Source organism: Onychomys torridus, chromosome 1 (genome assembly GCF_903995425.1).
Source record: "Onychomys torridus chromosome 1, mOncTor1.1, whole genome shotgun sequence".
NCBI classification, from domain to species: domain Eukaryota; kingdom Metazoa; phylum Chordata; class Mammalia; order Rodentia; family Cricetidae; genus Onychomys; species Onychomys torridus.
Window position 1 is genome coordinate 45072268 of NC_050443.1, and position 15349 is coordinate 45087616.

Genomic DNA, 15349 nt, shown 5'->3' on the forward strand with positions numbered 1-15349 from the left:
TTCAGAAAGGCACTCACTCTCTATCTCCTCAGTTCCAGGACCCTGTGAGCCAGAAGACCTCATCGATGGCATCATCTTCGCAGCCAACTACCTGGGCTCCACCCAGCTGCTCTCTGAGCGTAACCCCTCTAAAAACATCCGAATGATGCAGGCTCAGGAGGCTGTCAGCAGGGTCAAGGTGGGGTGCTTCTGGGCCCTGAGGGCTACCGGGGTGGGTCCCTGGGGGAAGTGCTGAAGTCTGGCACAGAGAGCAGGCATGGCCCAGCATCTCCAAAGAGACCTGTAGCCTGGCTGGTTAATGTTCAACTGGGCACAGTCGTCCCTAGCTCCTTAAATGTGGTCCACTCAGTCACTGGGAGACTATTTTTCAAAGATAGCTGACAGTTCAGAAGCATTCCAGTCTTTAAGCATATTTGTTTGGAGCCTTAAATCCTGTCCCAACTGTGTATTTTTAGCACCAAAGTGCTTCTAGAAGCAGGGGACATACATCAAGTGTCACTCAAATGCATGGCTGCAAGGAAAAATGGCGTCCTCAGGCTCTGTAGGCTTTTTGGACTGTGTGGTATTTTCCAGTAGGTGATCATGGGTAGGGGGGAACATGAGACCATACCAGTAAAGCTAAGTAAGGTCAGGGGAGGGGACACGGCAATATGAGTTGGTACCCCACCCTGGGTAAGATGGAGCCTGTGGTAATGAGAAACCATGTTACCCCCACACTGTCCTTACTACACACTAGCCTCCTTGCATGGGACAGAGGGCACCACGAGACCACCTGTGCTGGTGAAGGCAAGGCAGAGCAGACAGGGCCAGGGCTGAGCCCAGCCTGCTCCTTTCCTTAGACCAAGGCGCTGGGCCCTATGGCTCCTGACCCACCTTGGCCCATTTCCTGATAGCCAATCCCATTCTTGGGTATATGGAGTGGTCGGCAGTCATTTCTACCCTGGGGGTGGCAAGTGTGAATGGTCTCTCTTTAGTGTGTGTTCTCAGCACAGTGGTGATGGTCCAGCGGCCCAGACTTGCAGAGCTTGAGTTCTTTCTATTGAGCACAAGGCTGAAGTAACCTTGCTGCATCTTCCTTCCTGATTTTCTTTTCTCTTCCATGCTGCTCAGAGGATGCAGAAGGCTGCTAAGATCAAGAAGAAAGCGGTGTGTAGGACCTGTGTGGGCCTGAGACAGTGGTGTTTGTGTGTGTATGCGCGCGTGCGTGCGTGCGTGCGTGCGTGCCTTACTCTATGCATGGGGACTTCTGGTAGGAATTCAAGCAGTAACCACCACTGAGCTCACAGGCTTTTCTTCCTTGTTAGGAGAATGCTGGGTTTTAGAATGAAGCCATACTTCATGCTTATTTTATTGTCCCATGTTAATCAACTTTTCTTATCCACTGTCTCCCATGTTCTGGAGCATGGTTCATGTCTGCAGAACTCTGTTTTGCATGGACACGTCTAAACAGGACATTTGCTAGGACCATGTCCTTATACTCAGCTTCCTGCATATCATTAACTACATTGGTCTGCTTCTTGGGCCCATTAGTTTTCACCCTCTAAACTGGGACAAAGAGCAGTTTGTCTTGGAACTGCCCTCTCTACAAACATACCTAAAAACAAAAAGAAAAAGAAAAAGAAAAAGGAAGGAAAAGGAAAGGGTTTTAAGCCTGGGTAGACTTTCAGAAATTCGGTTGACAGTCATTGGTTTGTTGACCTAGTCATTTCATAAATGCTGCTTATTTTCTGTGTCCTTATACAAGACAGCAGCAAACTTGGTGTCAGAGGCCTTGGGTAAGTCCATGGAGATGCAGCACAGTAGCTTGTTATCTGTCCCCCTTTCTTTCCTTACATTTTGACAACAAGAGATTTAGTTTTCCCCTGTCCTCAAAGTGACAACATTTTCTGGTTCTGTGACCAAAGGACCACACGTGCTGGGCTCCTTTCCCTCCAGTGGAAGTCTGTCTACTGAATAATTAAGTCACAGTTTCCACTCTGTTGTGATGGAGGACACCACCGCAGGCCCCCAATGACCATGTTGACTTATTCACCCCAGTGGTCAGAGTGGGTTGTGGGGTGGTCCTTTCTCATGCCACTGTGAGGGAATGAGGGTCCTCACAGGTGTGAAAAGCAATCAGAATCTGTCCTTCTTAGGGGCAGGCCTTGAGTAGCTCTTCAGCTTCAGAGTAGGGGGGTAAAACACAGCTCACAGACTGAGCTGCTTCCAGTGGGGGCCACAAAGAGGTGTGACAGCTTCTCCGGGTACCCGCATGGCACTGTCAGGCGATGCCTGGCCCTGTCCTGCATCTCTCATTATGATCTTTGGAAGGATGTCCACGTGATTATGAACATTTAAGTAAAAAGAAAGGGCTTGGGTCTGAACCAAACTTCTGGGAGAACAGTTTCCCCATTTCCTGGAGTCTCCAACCTTAAGAATATACTTGGAGCGTGGTGACAGTAACCATCACGGCATCCAGCAGGAATTAGCCAAGGGACCCTGCTTGCTGCCAAGGGGGCCCAGTAAGACCCCAGATACCTGCTGTGGCAAGCTGCCTCTTCTCCCTGTGTTCTGAACCTTGAGAGCTCACACTCAAGAGGGGATTCCCCACCACGCATGCACACAGGCTTCCAGTGGCTGCCCCATTTTTGGATTAGTGTTTCCTTCCATAGCACCTCAGGGTCACTATGGTCAAGTATGGGGCAGTGAACTGTGGTCAACTTCCGGGTTGTGACAACATCTGTTCTTCTCTCTTAGAATTCTGAGGGCGATGCTCAGACACTGACAGAAGTAGACCTCTTCATCTCCACCCAGAGGATCAAGGTTTTAAATGCTGACACGCAGGTGAGCACTTGACAGACTGTGGTCCAGAATCATGATAGCCAACGGCTGAGCCTGGGGCCTCGGGAGCGGGTGTCTAGCTGCAGAAGACCTATCCCCAGGAGGATTGTGCTTCTGTGCCCAGGTTCAAGGCACCTTTATTTCTTTGTCATTGTCAGGGAAGCAGGAAGGTGACACACTAGACCCGGTGGTTCTCAACCTTCCAATGCCGCCATCCTTTAATACAGTTCCTCATGCTGTGGTGACCCCCAAGCATAAAGTTATTTTCATTGTTACTTTGTAACTGTCATTTTGCTGCTGTTATGAAGGGTAATGTAAATAGTTTGAGAGCTAGAAGCTTGTCAAGGGGTTTGGACCCACAGCTTGAGAACCCCTGCACCAGACCCTCTGTGCCCTTGATCCCTAACACCCTGAGTTCTTGGCAGAGGTTGACAGTCAAGTCTTGCCCATGGTGTTTGCAGCATAGAAAGCACACAGCAGAGGGGTTGGGGATTTAGCTCATTGGTAGAACGCTTGCCTAGCAAGCGCAAGGCCCTGGGTTCGATCCTCAGCTCCAAAAAAAAAAAAAAAAAAAAGAAAGAAAGAAAAGAAAGCACACAGCAGTGGTTTATAATGGCACCACGTTTTCTGCTGCTGACTCATGTTGCTCTGTGAAAAGGCCCTCCCCGTCTTCCCTGCTCACTTTCCTGCTAGACACTGAGAACCTTGATGTTTGTGGTGGTATTTTGGTGCTCTCCCTCCAATATTTGAATGCTTTCTCACCTTCTGAGACCATAAGTATTTGGCATTAGCTTTGCACTTTACCGTCCTCAGACCTGAGCCACGCATCTTTTTCAGGGCCCCACAGTCTGTTTTAGTAGACAATGACATACATAAACGTGGACCTGGCTGCTGGCTGTGCTCACTGTTACTAGCATGTCATTGCCTCTGAGCCCTGACAGTTCACAGAGCTAGAGCACATGTGCTGCAAAAAGCCGTGAGTTCATCACATCGAGACCCCTATTGGGATTGTACCGCTCTCCTCCCCAGTCCGTACACTCCCCTTGGTCTTGCACTGTGGACCCTGGTTCCCAGCATCAGTGTGTTTCTGCCATTTAGTTAACTTTTCATTTCTGTGGGGGAAGATGCCTGAGCCAATCAGCATCAAAGAAGCAAGGTTTGTTCGGCTCACTGTTTGGGCAGCAATAGTCTACAGCAGTTGTTCTCAGCCTGTGGGTTATGACCCCTGGGTGTCACCTATTGAATATTTACATAACAATTCATAACAGTAGCAAAATCACAGTTATGAAGATGCCATGAAATAACTTTATGGTTGGGGGTAGCCACAACATGAGGGATGGTATCAAAGGGTCACAGCATTAGGAAGGTTGAGAACTGCTGGTCTACAGCCTGCTGGTCCCACCGCTTACGCACTGGTGGTGAGGGAGCCATCATAGTGGGAACACATCGGGGAGGAAGTTGTTTATCTCCTGGTACCTTTCAGGAGAAGAGAGAGGTAACGGTGGCCTGAGGTTCTAATAAACCCCAGGATGTGCCCCCACTGACCTAGCTTTATTCCCCAGGCCCAGCCTCCTGAAGAGTCTGCCGATTCTCAGTAGCCCCACAGGGAGGGAGGGGCCTTTGGGGACATCCCAGATGCAGATGCAGATGCAGATGCAGCGGTCAGCAAAGGCAAGGGTGTCTGGGCAAAGTGCAGAAGAATCCCTGCTGCATCTTCAGAGTCTGTCTCCAGGGACTCCTCAGCTCCCCCAGCAGTGAATGCCATTGCTAGTGTATCTGCCAGGGAGGTGTCTCAGTACCCCGGGTCCTATCTGGGGGACTGGTCACATAGGGACCCTCTTTCTGCCAAATAGCAAGACTGCAGAATTCCAGAAAGAGTGGAGGTGTCCCACGCAGGCTGTGCCGTCCACACAAACAGTTCAGGCAGTGGGGGTCATGCTCGGCAGGTAGCATGGTGGCAGCTGCTCTTCCCGTGTGCCAGCTGAGGGTGGGCCTTGTAGACAAGCCTCTCTTGTGATCACCATTTAGCCTACTGAGGTGGTCATTTGCCTCCATCCCCTGTCCCTGGCTGAAGCTTGTTCCAGAATGCCATCCACCAGGGACAGGGAGACGGGCCATCAATAGCGAGTGAGCTCGTTCCAAGTCACCGTTTAGAATGAACTGAAAAGGAGGCAGCAGTGGGATGCTGGTTTGAATGGAAAATTGAAACACTGGCAGGTGGCTGGAGGGTGGCAACAGGTGAGAGAGTAGGGGCTGAAGTGGCCAGGAATGGGCAGGGAGAGTGAGGCCACTACGGTGGCAGCTTCTGTCTGAGGAGTCAGAGCCGGGGCGTGGTTCGGGAGCTTTCGCTAGTGGCCAGTGTCTCAGATGCCTGCGTCTCAGTGCTGAAGACTTATCCCCCACCTTCCCTGTGCTGGTTTCCCACCCCTGTGCTGTGGATGATGAGCCCCCTCATAACCTTGACAGAAAGTAGACCACTGCCTAGAGGAGCGTGCAACGCACACCATGAAAGAATCCATGCAGAAGAAAAGAGCTGCAGAGGTCAGAGCCTCAGAAACACCCAGTTTCCCTTTGTGACGGGAGAACAAAGGCACAAAAGACCAACTGATTAGTTTCTCAGAGCCTTTGTGTGCAGCCTTGTTAGGAGATGGGGTCATGGGCAAGATGCCCAAGGAGATTCCTATCGAATGACAAAAGACATCAAGAGTAATGGACCTGGCCAGGGACCACTATGGAGACTCCCTGACCACAGGCAGGCTCGCCACTTCCTCTCCTGACTTGTGACAAACTCATCATTGGCCTAGACACAGAAAAGCTGGGAGGGTATGGGGTCTGCCCGTGTGGAAGCGTACGTGTTACTGGGATGTGCTTCTGCATAAGGCGTGCTCCTTCTCCAAGGCTGAATAGCCCCCACCCCAGCATCACACAGGTCACTTTCTCCAGGCCCATCATGAAACACTGTGTGAGAGCTGTGGTTCTCAACGAGGACCACCTCAACACCCCCACCCTTCCTCTAGGACATTTGGCAATGACCAGAGATATGTTTGGTTTTGGTATCTAGTGGGTAGAGGCCAGTGATGCTACTGCCATCCTCCAGTGTACAGGACAGCCCTGCCTTCTGTACTAGAGGGGTCTGGCCCCAAATGGTAGGAGCACCAAGGTTGCAAAACTCCAGGTGAGACGGATTGTTGGTGGCAAATAGTCTCAGTGTTCCCTGATGTGACCTCTCCTCCTCCTGACAGGAAACCATGATGGACCATGCCTTGCGCACCATCTCCTACATTGCAGACATCGGGAACATCGTGGTTCTGATGGCCAGACGCCGTATGCCCCGGTCAGCCTCTCAGGACTGCATTGAGACCACGCCTGGGGCCCAGGAGGGGAAGAAGCAGTACAAGATGATTTGCCACGTGTTCGAGTCAGAGGATGTAAGTAAAGGCTAGGTGTGGGGTGCAGGGAGTTGGCCGCTCTCCCAACAGCCAGCGAGCCACTCGGCTCCAGAGTCCACCCGTGACAGGAATCAGCACCTTGTCTCACACTTGCATCTGTGAATAACCAGGTTTGCTTCCCGTCATAGAACAGGTGCTTCCTGTCATAGAACAGGTGCTTCCTGTAGGTGGAAGTTTCTCTGGTCCCGCCCGGCTCCATGGGCCAGTGTTTCTCCAGTCCTGCAGCCGCTTACAAAACAATCACTCAGAGGCTTATGTTAATTACCAACTGTATGGCCTATGGCAGGCTTCTTGCTAGCTAGCTCTTGCATCTTAAATTAACCCATTTCTATTGATCTATGTATCGTTACATGTTCCGTGGCTTTACCTGCATCCTGTTACATGTTGTTCCTTGGACGGCGGTTTGGTGTCTCTCCCAACTCTCCTTCCTTCTCTCATTAACTCTCTTGGATTTTCCCGCCTGGCTCCCTCCTGCCCTGCCACAGGCCAAGGCAGCTTTATTTACTAACCAGTGGGAACAGCATCTATCCACAGCGTATAGAAAGACACCCCACTGCAGCTTCCAGACCTGTTCAATACATAACAACTATCCAACCAAAGAAGTCATTCTGTAGAGCCGCTTACTCTGAGAGTTCACCTTGGCCTGACTCTTCTGTTATGAAAATGCACATACTTATATGCCAAGGATGCGCAGGAGGAGGTGTCTCCATCAAGGCTAGGGGAGCTCTGCTTTGCTGTGTCATTTTTTTTTTGAGGTTTTAAACACCATCCTTTAGAGCTCCTAGGGTGGCAGAAGCCTGTACTCCCAGCTCCCCTGAAGCTGAGGCAGTGGGGTCATCAGTCAGAACTGCCTAAAACACAAAAACAAACCCAAATAATAGAGCACCAGAGGTGACCTTGGGAGGGGGCGGGGCACCAGTGTCTTGATGAGGTCCTTGGCCTTCTGGGAAGGCTGAAGTTGGGCTCTTATCTTTTCTCGGTTGACCTGTGAAGAGGCCATTCCAAGCTTTTGTCAGTGGCAACAATATTGTGGCCGCACTGATCTCCCAAGGGGCTGAGGCATGCTTGTTCACAGGAGGGCTGGCAAGCATCGCTGGGTCTGTGTAGGGTCCATATAGTTTGCAATTTAAAACATAGTATAGAATCATTATCTGATACAAGGTTCAGACCCGTGTGTTGAGGACTGTTATCTTTTTCTTACGTCACCAATGGAAAGTGCTCTGAAGCAGTGGGAGTTTTCTAACAGAGGCCAGCATTTCCGTGCTGACCTGCTAGTGCACCGGAATACACTTTCCACCATTGCGTGCGGATCTGTGGACAGATGGACAGGCACATTGGTGTGCTTGGGAGTTTGGGGGTGTCTTAGACAGCCGGTGTGGTAGATGCCAAGCGATGAGTAGTGTGAGCAATAGACAGCAAGCAGTGGGGCTCATGTGCAGACCATGGAGGAACAAGGACTAGGGGGGCCCAGGCACAGCTGCTGCAGACATCTTTCAGTAGGGGTTGAGGTAGGAGCTGCCTTGGTGGCCATTAGCTGCCATCCACTGGACAGGAGACAGAGCTGGGAGCCCAGTGAAGGTAGGACTCGAATAATACTTGAAGGAGTGAGAGACAAAACCCCTCTGACAATGTCAGGCACCCCAGAGCAGCCGCCAGAGAAAAGGATGTGATGGTAAACCTGTCCGGGAGGGCTGCTGAGTCCGGGTGCCCTTCTGTAAGGTGGAACTCAGTGCTCTGGGGCTAAGGCAAGGGTAGACACTACTGTGGAGATGACGGAGCCAGGAAGAGTAATGCTGGGCACGGCCTCCTCCTGACTTCTGTAAGGACCTTGAGCTCACCTGTCCAGGCAGGAGGGAAACCAGGGCACAAGGGGAAGGGGAACGGGAACGGTGGGGAGGCAGCAGGGGAGGTGGGGACAGCAAGGCAGGAGGTGGGGAAAGTGGGGGGCAGCAGGCAGTGCAGACTCCGCGGGTCCGTGGATTGATCTTGAAGAGCGCGATCATTTCAAGATGCGGGGCTGACTTGTGACTCCCAGGCATTTCCATGGGGTAGGAAGAAGGGGCATAATATAGCAGGAAGCGTGGGTTGGAGGATGGGCGGTGCATCTCAGAAGAACCTAGGACAGTGGGCAGGCAGTCTGGAGCTTTAGTGGTAAAGATGTCTGATGCCGTCAGTCCGCCCTTCCCAGGTGGAGACATAGAGACATAAGGGTTTGGCGGTGGGACCACTGAGATGCCAGTTAGTCAGGGCAGCCTCCTCCAATCTGTGACCCTTCTCCCTTGCGGGTCCCACAGACCTCACTTTGCTGATTTACCTTCAAGACCTGCATCTGCACCAGCTCCTTTCTTATGCTGGCCGGCAGCGCCACCTAGCGGTTTCTGGGTTGCCATATCCACCCACTGCTAATATGCTGATGTGGGAACAAGAACATTGTGACAGTATCCTTCCTCTAAGCTGTTCAGGGCCTAATTTGGGCAGGCAGTTCAACCTAGACTCTGCGTATTTAAAGCAAGGCCCCACATGCTGAGGCCATGATCCAGCCTAGCTTGATTTTTAGATGTGCTTATTCATTTGGAAGCACTTAAATCATGCTTTGTGCAGGGGGGGTAAAAGCATTGAAGCCAGACCTCCTGTTCTCAGCTTGTACTGAACCAAGGTTTTTGGGGTTACCCTGCAGCGGCCTCTCAATGGCAGGGGTGGGGGAGGAGGGCCATAGAGAGGACTTGGGCTGGGTGGAGCTCACACAGCAAGGGGACGGGTCGAAGAGGGGATGTTGGTTTTGCTGTGCACTGAGATGTTCCCAAAAGTTCCATGCCTTCCTGCATGCACAGCTTGGAGGATGCATGTGTGGTCCAGGAGATGGCCTCCTTAGAGCCTGCCTCCCAGTGTCCTGTTTGCACCACAGGCAGGAAGACTGTCTCCCATTAGTGTCCAGGCTTCCATCTGTTTCTTTCTGGGGGCAGAGAAAGAAGTGGCCTTCTCAATGACATGGAGTCTGCTCTGGGTCCCCGATCCATGCCTCTTGTGGCCCTCAGCTTGGCACACCCTTCCAGAGCAGAGCAATTCGGCACACACAGCAGCCTCTACCTATTTGGGTTTTGTAGTTCTGGAGAGATAGAACAGACAGTTAACCATGGGGTAGGGTAGGGTAGGATCTCAGCTCTACTTTTAGAATAAAATAGGTAAAATCAAAATAAATTACAGTTCCTAATTAAAGCCATAGTTTGATATTTAGCAAATACTTCTACTTTGTCACTATCCGTGATTTTTACAAAAGCCTTGCTTCGTCCCAGCGTCTGGTCATGATGTAGCACAGAAAGCAGAGAGGTTCATCATGGTGGCCTGAGGTGGGATGTGAGTGGCAGACAGTTTTCACCAGCCTAGAGCCCAGAATCCCTCCCTTCATCTTTGAAGCCCAACCAAGAGCCCCTTTGAGGGTTCATGGGTACCTAGTGGAGCCTGTGTAATCCATGCTTTGGTCTAGCAGGTCTGCTCCCCTCCCACAGGCCCAGCTGATAGCCCAGTCTATTGGGCAGGCCTTCAGTGTGGCCTACCAGGAGTTCCTGAGGGCCAATGGCATCAACCCTGAAGACCTGAGCCAGAAGGAATACAGCGACATCATAAATACCCAGGAGATGTACAATGATGACCTCATCCACTTCTCAAACTCGGAGAACTGCAAGGAGGTGAGCCACATCCGCTGGGGTCCCCAGGAGGTGAGCCAAATCAGCTGGTGTCCCCAGGAGGTGAGCCACATCAGCTGGGGTCCTCAGGAGGTGAGCCACCTCATCTGGGGCCCCCAAAGCTCATTCTCCTAGACCCTGCTCTCCAAGCTGAGCTCCTTCAGAGCTGGGCCAGGCAGTCTGGGGGTGAGGCTGTCTCAGTGTCTCCTCAGCTCAGCTCACCAGGCAAGGACGGGATGGAGGCTTTGGTCCTCACACTCACCAGAGTGTCAGAATGTGTCTTGCTACTGCTTTGGAGCTGTGCACGTAGGTGTGAGGTGAGAAGCATGCAGCAGAGACAAAGATTCCACTCAGTCTTAATGGCCCCGAAAATGTGCCTTTTAATGTTACCACTCGGCTTAGCACTAGGAGATATTTCCAAAGAGCTCGCAGCAGGCATCTTTAAAATAGGGAGCTTGGGTGAGTTGGCAGGGAAGTTCTAAAATGGCTGATGGCAGAGGCCCCAGCAGACCTCAGAGGCCTTCCTTGGGGGACTTTGGAATGAGTCTACTCTTTGGGAATTAGCGAGGGAAGGATTTTGTGTGTTTGTTGGAGGAGTGAGTGAATGAATTGTCTTGGATCCTTGTAGAGTGCGTGCCCAATTCTGGATTCTTGAATGTGTGGCAAATAGTTTTCTGAGAGAGACATCATTAAAACACAGACTAGGACTTTCAAGAAGAGAGTAAAGGGTAGGCCATGGGATAGGCACTAGAGGGCATTCCTCTGGCCTCAGAGGGTTTGGTGGACGGAAAGGCTTCAGGGCTCAGGAGCCATGCTTGCGTCCCGGGATCCCTGCTGAGTATGGCGAGAGAGGGACTCTGTGCTTCTCAACTCCCAGAATGCTCCTAGGTCCTGGAGAGTGTTGGAAACTGGTGCAGGGTGAGTCCAGAGGAAAGGTCGTTCTCTTAGGCCCCAACTTTTCCTAGCTGAGAGAAACTGGCCTTTGCCTAAGGGCAAGGACAGGATCTATGGGACCAAGGCTAGTCTCATTTACCCCTGGGCTTGGCTACAAGTATGCCCTCCCACACTGCCCCTTCTCTTGCAGCTGCAGCTAGAGAAGCACAAGGGTGAGATTTTGGGTGTGGTGGTCGTGGAATCAGGCTGGGGCTCCATCCTGCCCACTGTGATCCTGGCAAATATGATGAATGGCGGCCCTGCAGCTCGGTCAGGGAAGCTGAGCATTGGGGACCAGATCATGTCCATCAATGGCACCAGCCTGGTGGGGCTGCCCCTTGCTACCTGCCAGGGCATCATCAAGGTGGGTATTCCCGGATCCTGTGCGGGTAGTCTCCTCAGCCCCACCTCACTTGACCCATGACCCTCACTGGACACTGACACCCAGAGAGACCCAGTGATGGGTCCAACGACAGTCGGCTGATCCCATGATTAGCACATACCTGAAGTCAGAGGAAAAACCCAGGCTACCCCATCACAGAAAAAGGAAGGTAATATCTCACTCCAGGCAAGGTACTGAGGCCCTATGTAAGTAGGGTGTTGACTCAGCCTGCTCTGCCTGGGGTATTCCCAGGTTAGCCCTGCAGGAGACACGTCTGGAAGCTATCTCAGTCATGGCAGCCTGGAAGGTGGGTTGTCTTAAGTGGACAGGGTACTTGGAGGCTGGTGTTCTTTCTGACCACCTGACCTGTGAGCTTGGGGCTTTGGTGCTGAGGCAGAGGGAACACAAGTAGGTGGGGTCAGGTCTTCATAGGCCTGTTCAGAACTCAAAGCGGTGGGAACTGGTTTTGTAGCAGTGCTACAAGTCTTGTCCCCAACCCCCCAACCCCCGCCCTTCATAATCATAGAACTAGGATTAGCCTCTATCCTTTCAATATGAGGGATTTTTCCAAGACCAGAATGTCACATGAAGGGGCTTTGCGAACCCACCTAGAGAAGCCTCTCTCCAATGGGACAGATACATATAGGTCCTGGCTTTTGTGGGGCTGCACGTCCCGAGAGCCCTGTATGGACGTGCATCTCTAGGTATGTTGAATTGTAGCCAAGAAAGGCCAAACCACTCTAGCCTGGGACCCTCCAGCTCCTCTTGGCTCCTAGCTAGCCTGTCCTGATACAACTCTTGAGCCCCAAGCCCCTGCTCAGGTTCTCAGTGAGCTGGCACGTTCCTCTTAAGAGTCCATCTGTGGAGGGGGTTTGGCTAGAGAGTGATGGCTTCACAGCCCTTCTTTTGTAAAAGCCCAGTGACAGCCCCCTTCCATGCCCCTGAGTGTGATCCTGGTATTCAGTCCCTCAGTTCCTCTTGCTGTGTCCCTGAGAAAGCTAGGACCCAGCTAGTGACTTGTCCCCATGCTCTGCAGGGCCTGAAGAACCAAACACAGGTAAAGCTCAACATTGTCAGCTGTCCGCCAGTCACCACGGTCCTCATCAAGCGTCCTGACCTCAAGTACCAGTTGGGCTTCAGCGTGCAGAATGGAATCGTGAGTCTATCCCCACACTCCTTGCCTGAGCTATGCATTTCACGTGTAGGGACTGGGCACAGAAGCCTGGGGTGCCACTCTGTGTAGAGAGAGCTGACCAGACCAGCTCTTAGGGAGAGCATCCGGGCCCGACAGATCTGGATGGAGCATGCTGGTCAAGGCAGACAGGGAGAGCCAGTGTGTGGTCCTGGGATCCCTCACACTCAGACCAATGTTCCCTCGGGGATTATTTTCATCAAGCAGGCCTGGACACACACAGCCCGTTGGTGGCATCGCCCTGTGCTCAACACACACATCTTTCATCGTTTCATTCATTCACTTCATTTGCTCATCCATTCAGCAGCTGTGCATGTGAAACTCCTGTCCTTGTCAGGCTTTATGGCAGGTACTAGGAAGACAGGAGGCCTTCCTGGAGGAAGGGATGCTGGGCCAAGCATCCATTTGCTTCCCGAGTTCTGCAGTTGGGCACTACCTTCTCTGACTTGTTTGGCCAGCATGAACTCAGGCTCCTTGGTTTACCTCCTGCAAAGGTCCTGAAGGGCAGAGCTACTGCCACTAAATAAATATGGAAGGGGCCATTTCCCTGATTGCTTAAACCAGCTCAGAGTGCTATAGGACAAGGAGGAGAGAGTTTGTGAGGAAGAGGAGGGGATGGGGGGATCTCCAACAGCCCTGAAGAGAACCCACTAGGACAGCATTCTAGAAAGACAACCACCAATGAGAGAAATTGTCTTCACTGTGTCCTGGAGGGTCACAGAGCCTGGGTAATGTCACAGGCCTGGGGTCTGGGTCCCTTTCTGTGGCCGGCAAGGCTGACTGGAGGGGGGCAGTAGGAAGAAGTGGGAGGGGGCTCTGACATGGGCCTGTGGGGGCTAAATTAAGGTGAGTGAGGAAAGAAGGGAGCCCCTGGAGGGTCACAGAGCCGGATTGGATATGAGGCCCTTCCTCAGAGGCCAGAGCAGAGGGCAAGGTGTGTGTGTGTGTGTGTGTGTGTGTGTGTGTGTGTGTGTGTGTGTAGGCATGGGGGTGGGGTAGTAGTGCTGGAGATTACCAACAGGTCTGCCACACTCTCCTCACAGAGGAGGCCTGTAGGATGGAGGGCAGCCTGTTGAGGGCAGTGAGGTGGTTGGTAGAAGTCTGGGGGTACAGAGTTCAGAAGTCTGGCTCTGAGGGGTTTGGAGTTGAAGGAACAAATGTATAATTTTAAGTACAAAATTGTTAGTCTCCAAAGGTCATGGGACATATAGGAAGGGGTTTTGAGGTGGGGTCAGACCTTGCTCAGGATTTGAGTTAGTGGCGATGATGAGGACCCAGATAAGCGAGTCTGTGAAGTCCATGAGACACCCAAGCCCTACCTGCCACTGAATCCCATTGTCCCTCTGATCTCAGTTTTCCTGGCTAAGAAAAGAGCCACACTTCATAAAGGCCCTGCTTAGGCTGTGAGAGGGTATTGGGGTGTCTGTGGAGGGCATGTGTAGATTTGGGGACACCTGGGGCTGGTACAGGAGGACTGATGTGTTTGTATCTAGGATTTCCATTGCCTGTAAGGTCCTAAGTACTTGCTTCCGCCCCCACCAGTGACCTGCAGCCAGTCTCTCCAGCTGAGCCTGCAGGGAGCCTCCCTCCGGTCTCTGCTCTGCTCCGTGACTGAGTTTCCCCTGAGCCTCCTGGAGAAGCTTGCCCACCTCAGAGCTGGTTTTGCATAAGGACTTTCTCCATTTTCAGCCTCATCACACCCCAAGCATAACACATTAGTTTGCAGACAGGCCCCAGATGACCCAATTAAGGCTATTTCCACATGGATCCTCCTTTCTCTTCCCACACTTTCTCCCAAGGACTCAAGAAGTCTCCAGCTTGGAGACTCCCTAAAGTGCATACTGGGCAGTTAGAGCATGCAGAGGCCCCTGCCTTGGGAGCCTTGTTTTGGAAGGCCAACAGCACCAATACCTCCAGCTCCCTCCAGTGCCTCTTGCTCCCCTTTCCTGCCCCCATACTCCCAATGTCTTGTTCTCCACAGCCCGAGTCCACCTCCCCGCAGACACCTTACTACGTCACAAGCCTCACTCTTGGCTCTTTCCCCTCTTTGTCCTCTTTCTCTAATTTCCAAAAGTCACTGGCCACAGGGAATGCAATCAAACTAGCATCTTCAGAAGTGTGCCCTGTCCTCAGGCCACCCTGAATCACCCCGCTCAGGGTATTCAAATAACCCATTGCTTTCATCACACGATATCCTAACTCACTTTGGGGAAAGACTCATATCAAAGCTTGTGTATGGCAGGTAGGCAGTCTGGCAAGGCGGCGAGCCCTGTGGGGCAGAGCTGGCCCCAGCTCCCTGGGCAGTGGTGACCTGAGGCCTAGGCCTCCTGCTTTGACACCTCTGCTGGATCTTCATCAGCTGGAGTGCCTGGGCATGGCAATCGGGCTCACAGTCCTGGTGGCCCGACACAGGCAATGTCCCTGGGCTGAGACATCATTCTTTCATGTCCCAGCCAGGAAGGGAAGGATCCTGAGCACTGAAAGGGTCAAACTGTGGGTGTCACATCAGGCTCCCCACTCGCCCTGCTATGGAAACAAGCAAAACCACAAAAGAAATGGCCGTCTGAGGTATGGGGCTGCCAGAGGCAGCTTGTGTCAGAGGCCTTGAGCAGAATTCTTTGGTCACGTGGGCAATGAGAGAGATGAGGGTGGGCTGTGGAGGTGGCCAAGAAGGGGTTGGAAGAGGAGGCCCATACCTAGTGCTCTAATGCAAGGTGAGCCATTATTGAACACTATGTACATTTCTGAGTGGGGCTGGGGGCTCAGCTCAGGGCCCCAAGGGGAGTCCCTAATAAGGCAAGACTTCCGGTAAATGAAGAGCACAGCCACACTTTCCTGCTGGCTCCCTCACCACCACCCACACCCATGTCTCCTGCAGGCAACTGACCTT

The 15349-nt window shown here is 52.3% G+C and overlaps 1 protein-coding gene across 6 annotated transcripts in view; it reads left to right on the forward strand.

Moving 5' to 3' along the window:
* Apba2 (amyloid beta precursor protein binding family A member 2) overlaps window positions 1-15349 on the forward strand; it is a 228069-nt gene that overhangs the window by 207320 nt on the left and 5400 nt on the right. For 5 of the 6 annotated variants that reach the window (XM_036184669.1, XM_036184678.1, XM_036184652.1 and 2 more), the window contains 7 exons: window positions 33-178; window positions 1111-1146; window positions 2737-2823; window positions 6063-6248; window positions 9776-9955; window positions 11037-11249; window positions 12304-12423. In XM_036184669.1, coding sequence (XP_036040562.1) covers window positions 33-178; window positions 1111-1146; window positions 2737-2823; window positions 6063-6248; window positions 9776-9955; window positions 11037-11249; window positions 12304-12423 — 968 coding nt within the window. The remainder of the gene's footprint in view (window positions 1-32; window positions 179-1110; window positions 1147-2736; window positions 2824-6062; window positions 6249-9775; window positions 9956-11036; window positions 11250-12303; window positions 12424-15349) is intronic. The other variant, XM_036184695.1, reaches the window with a different exon arrangement.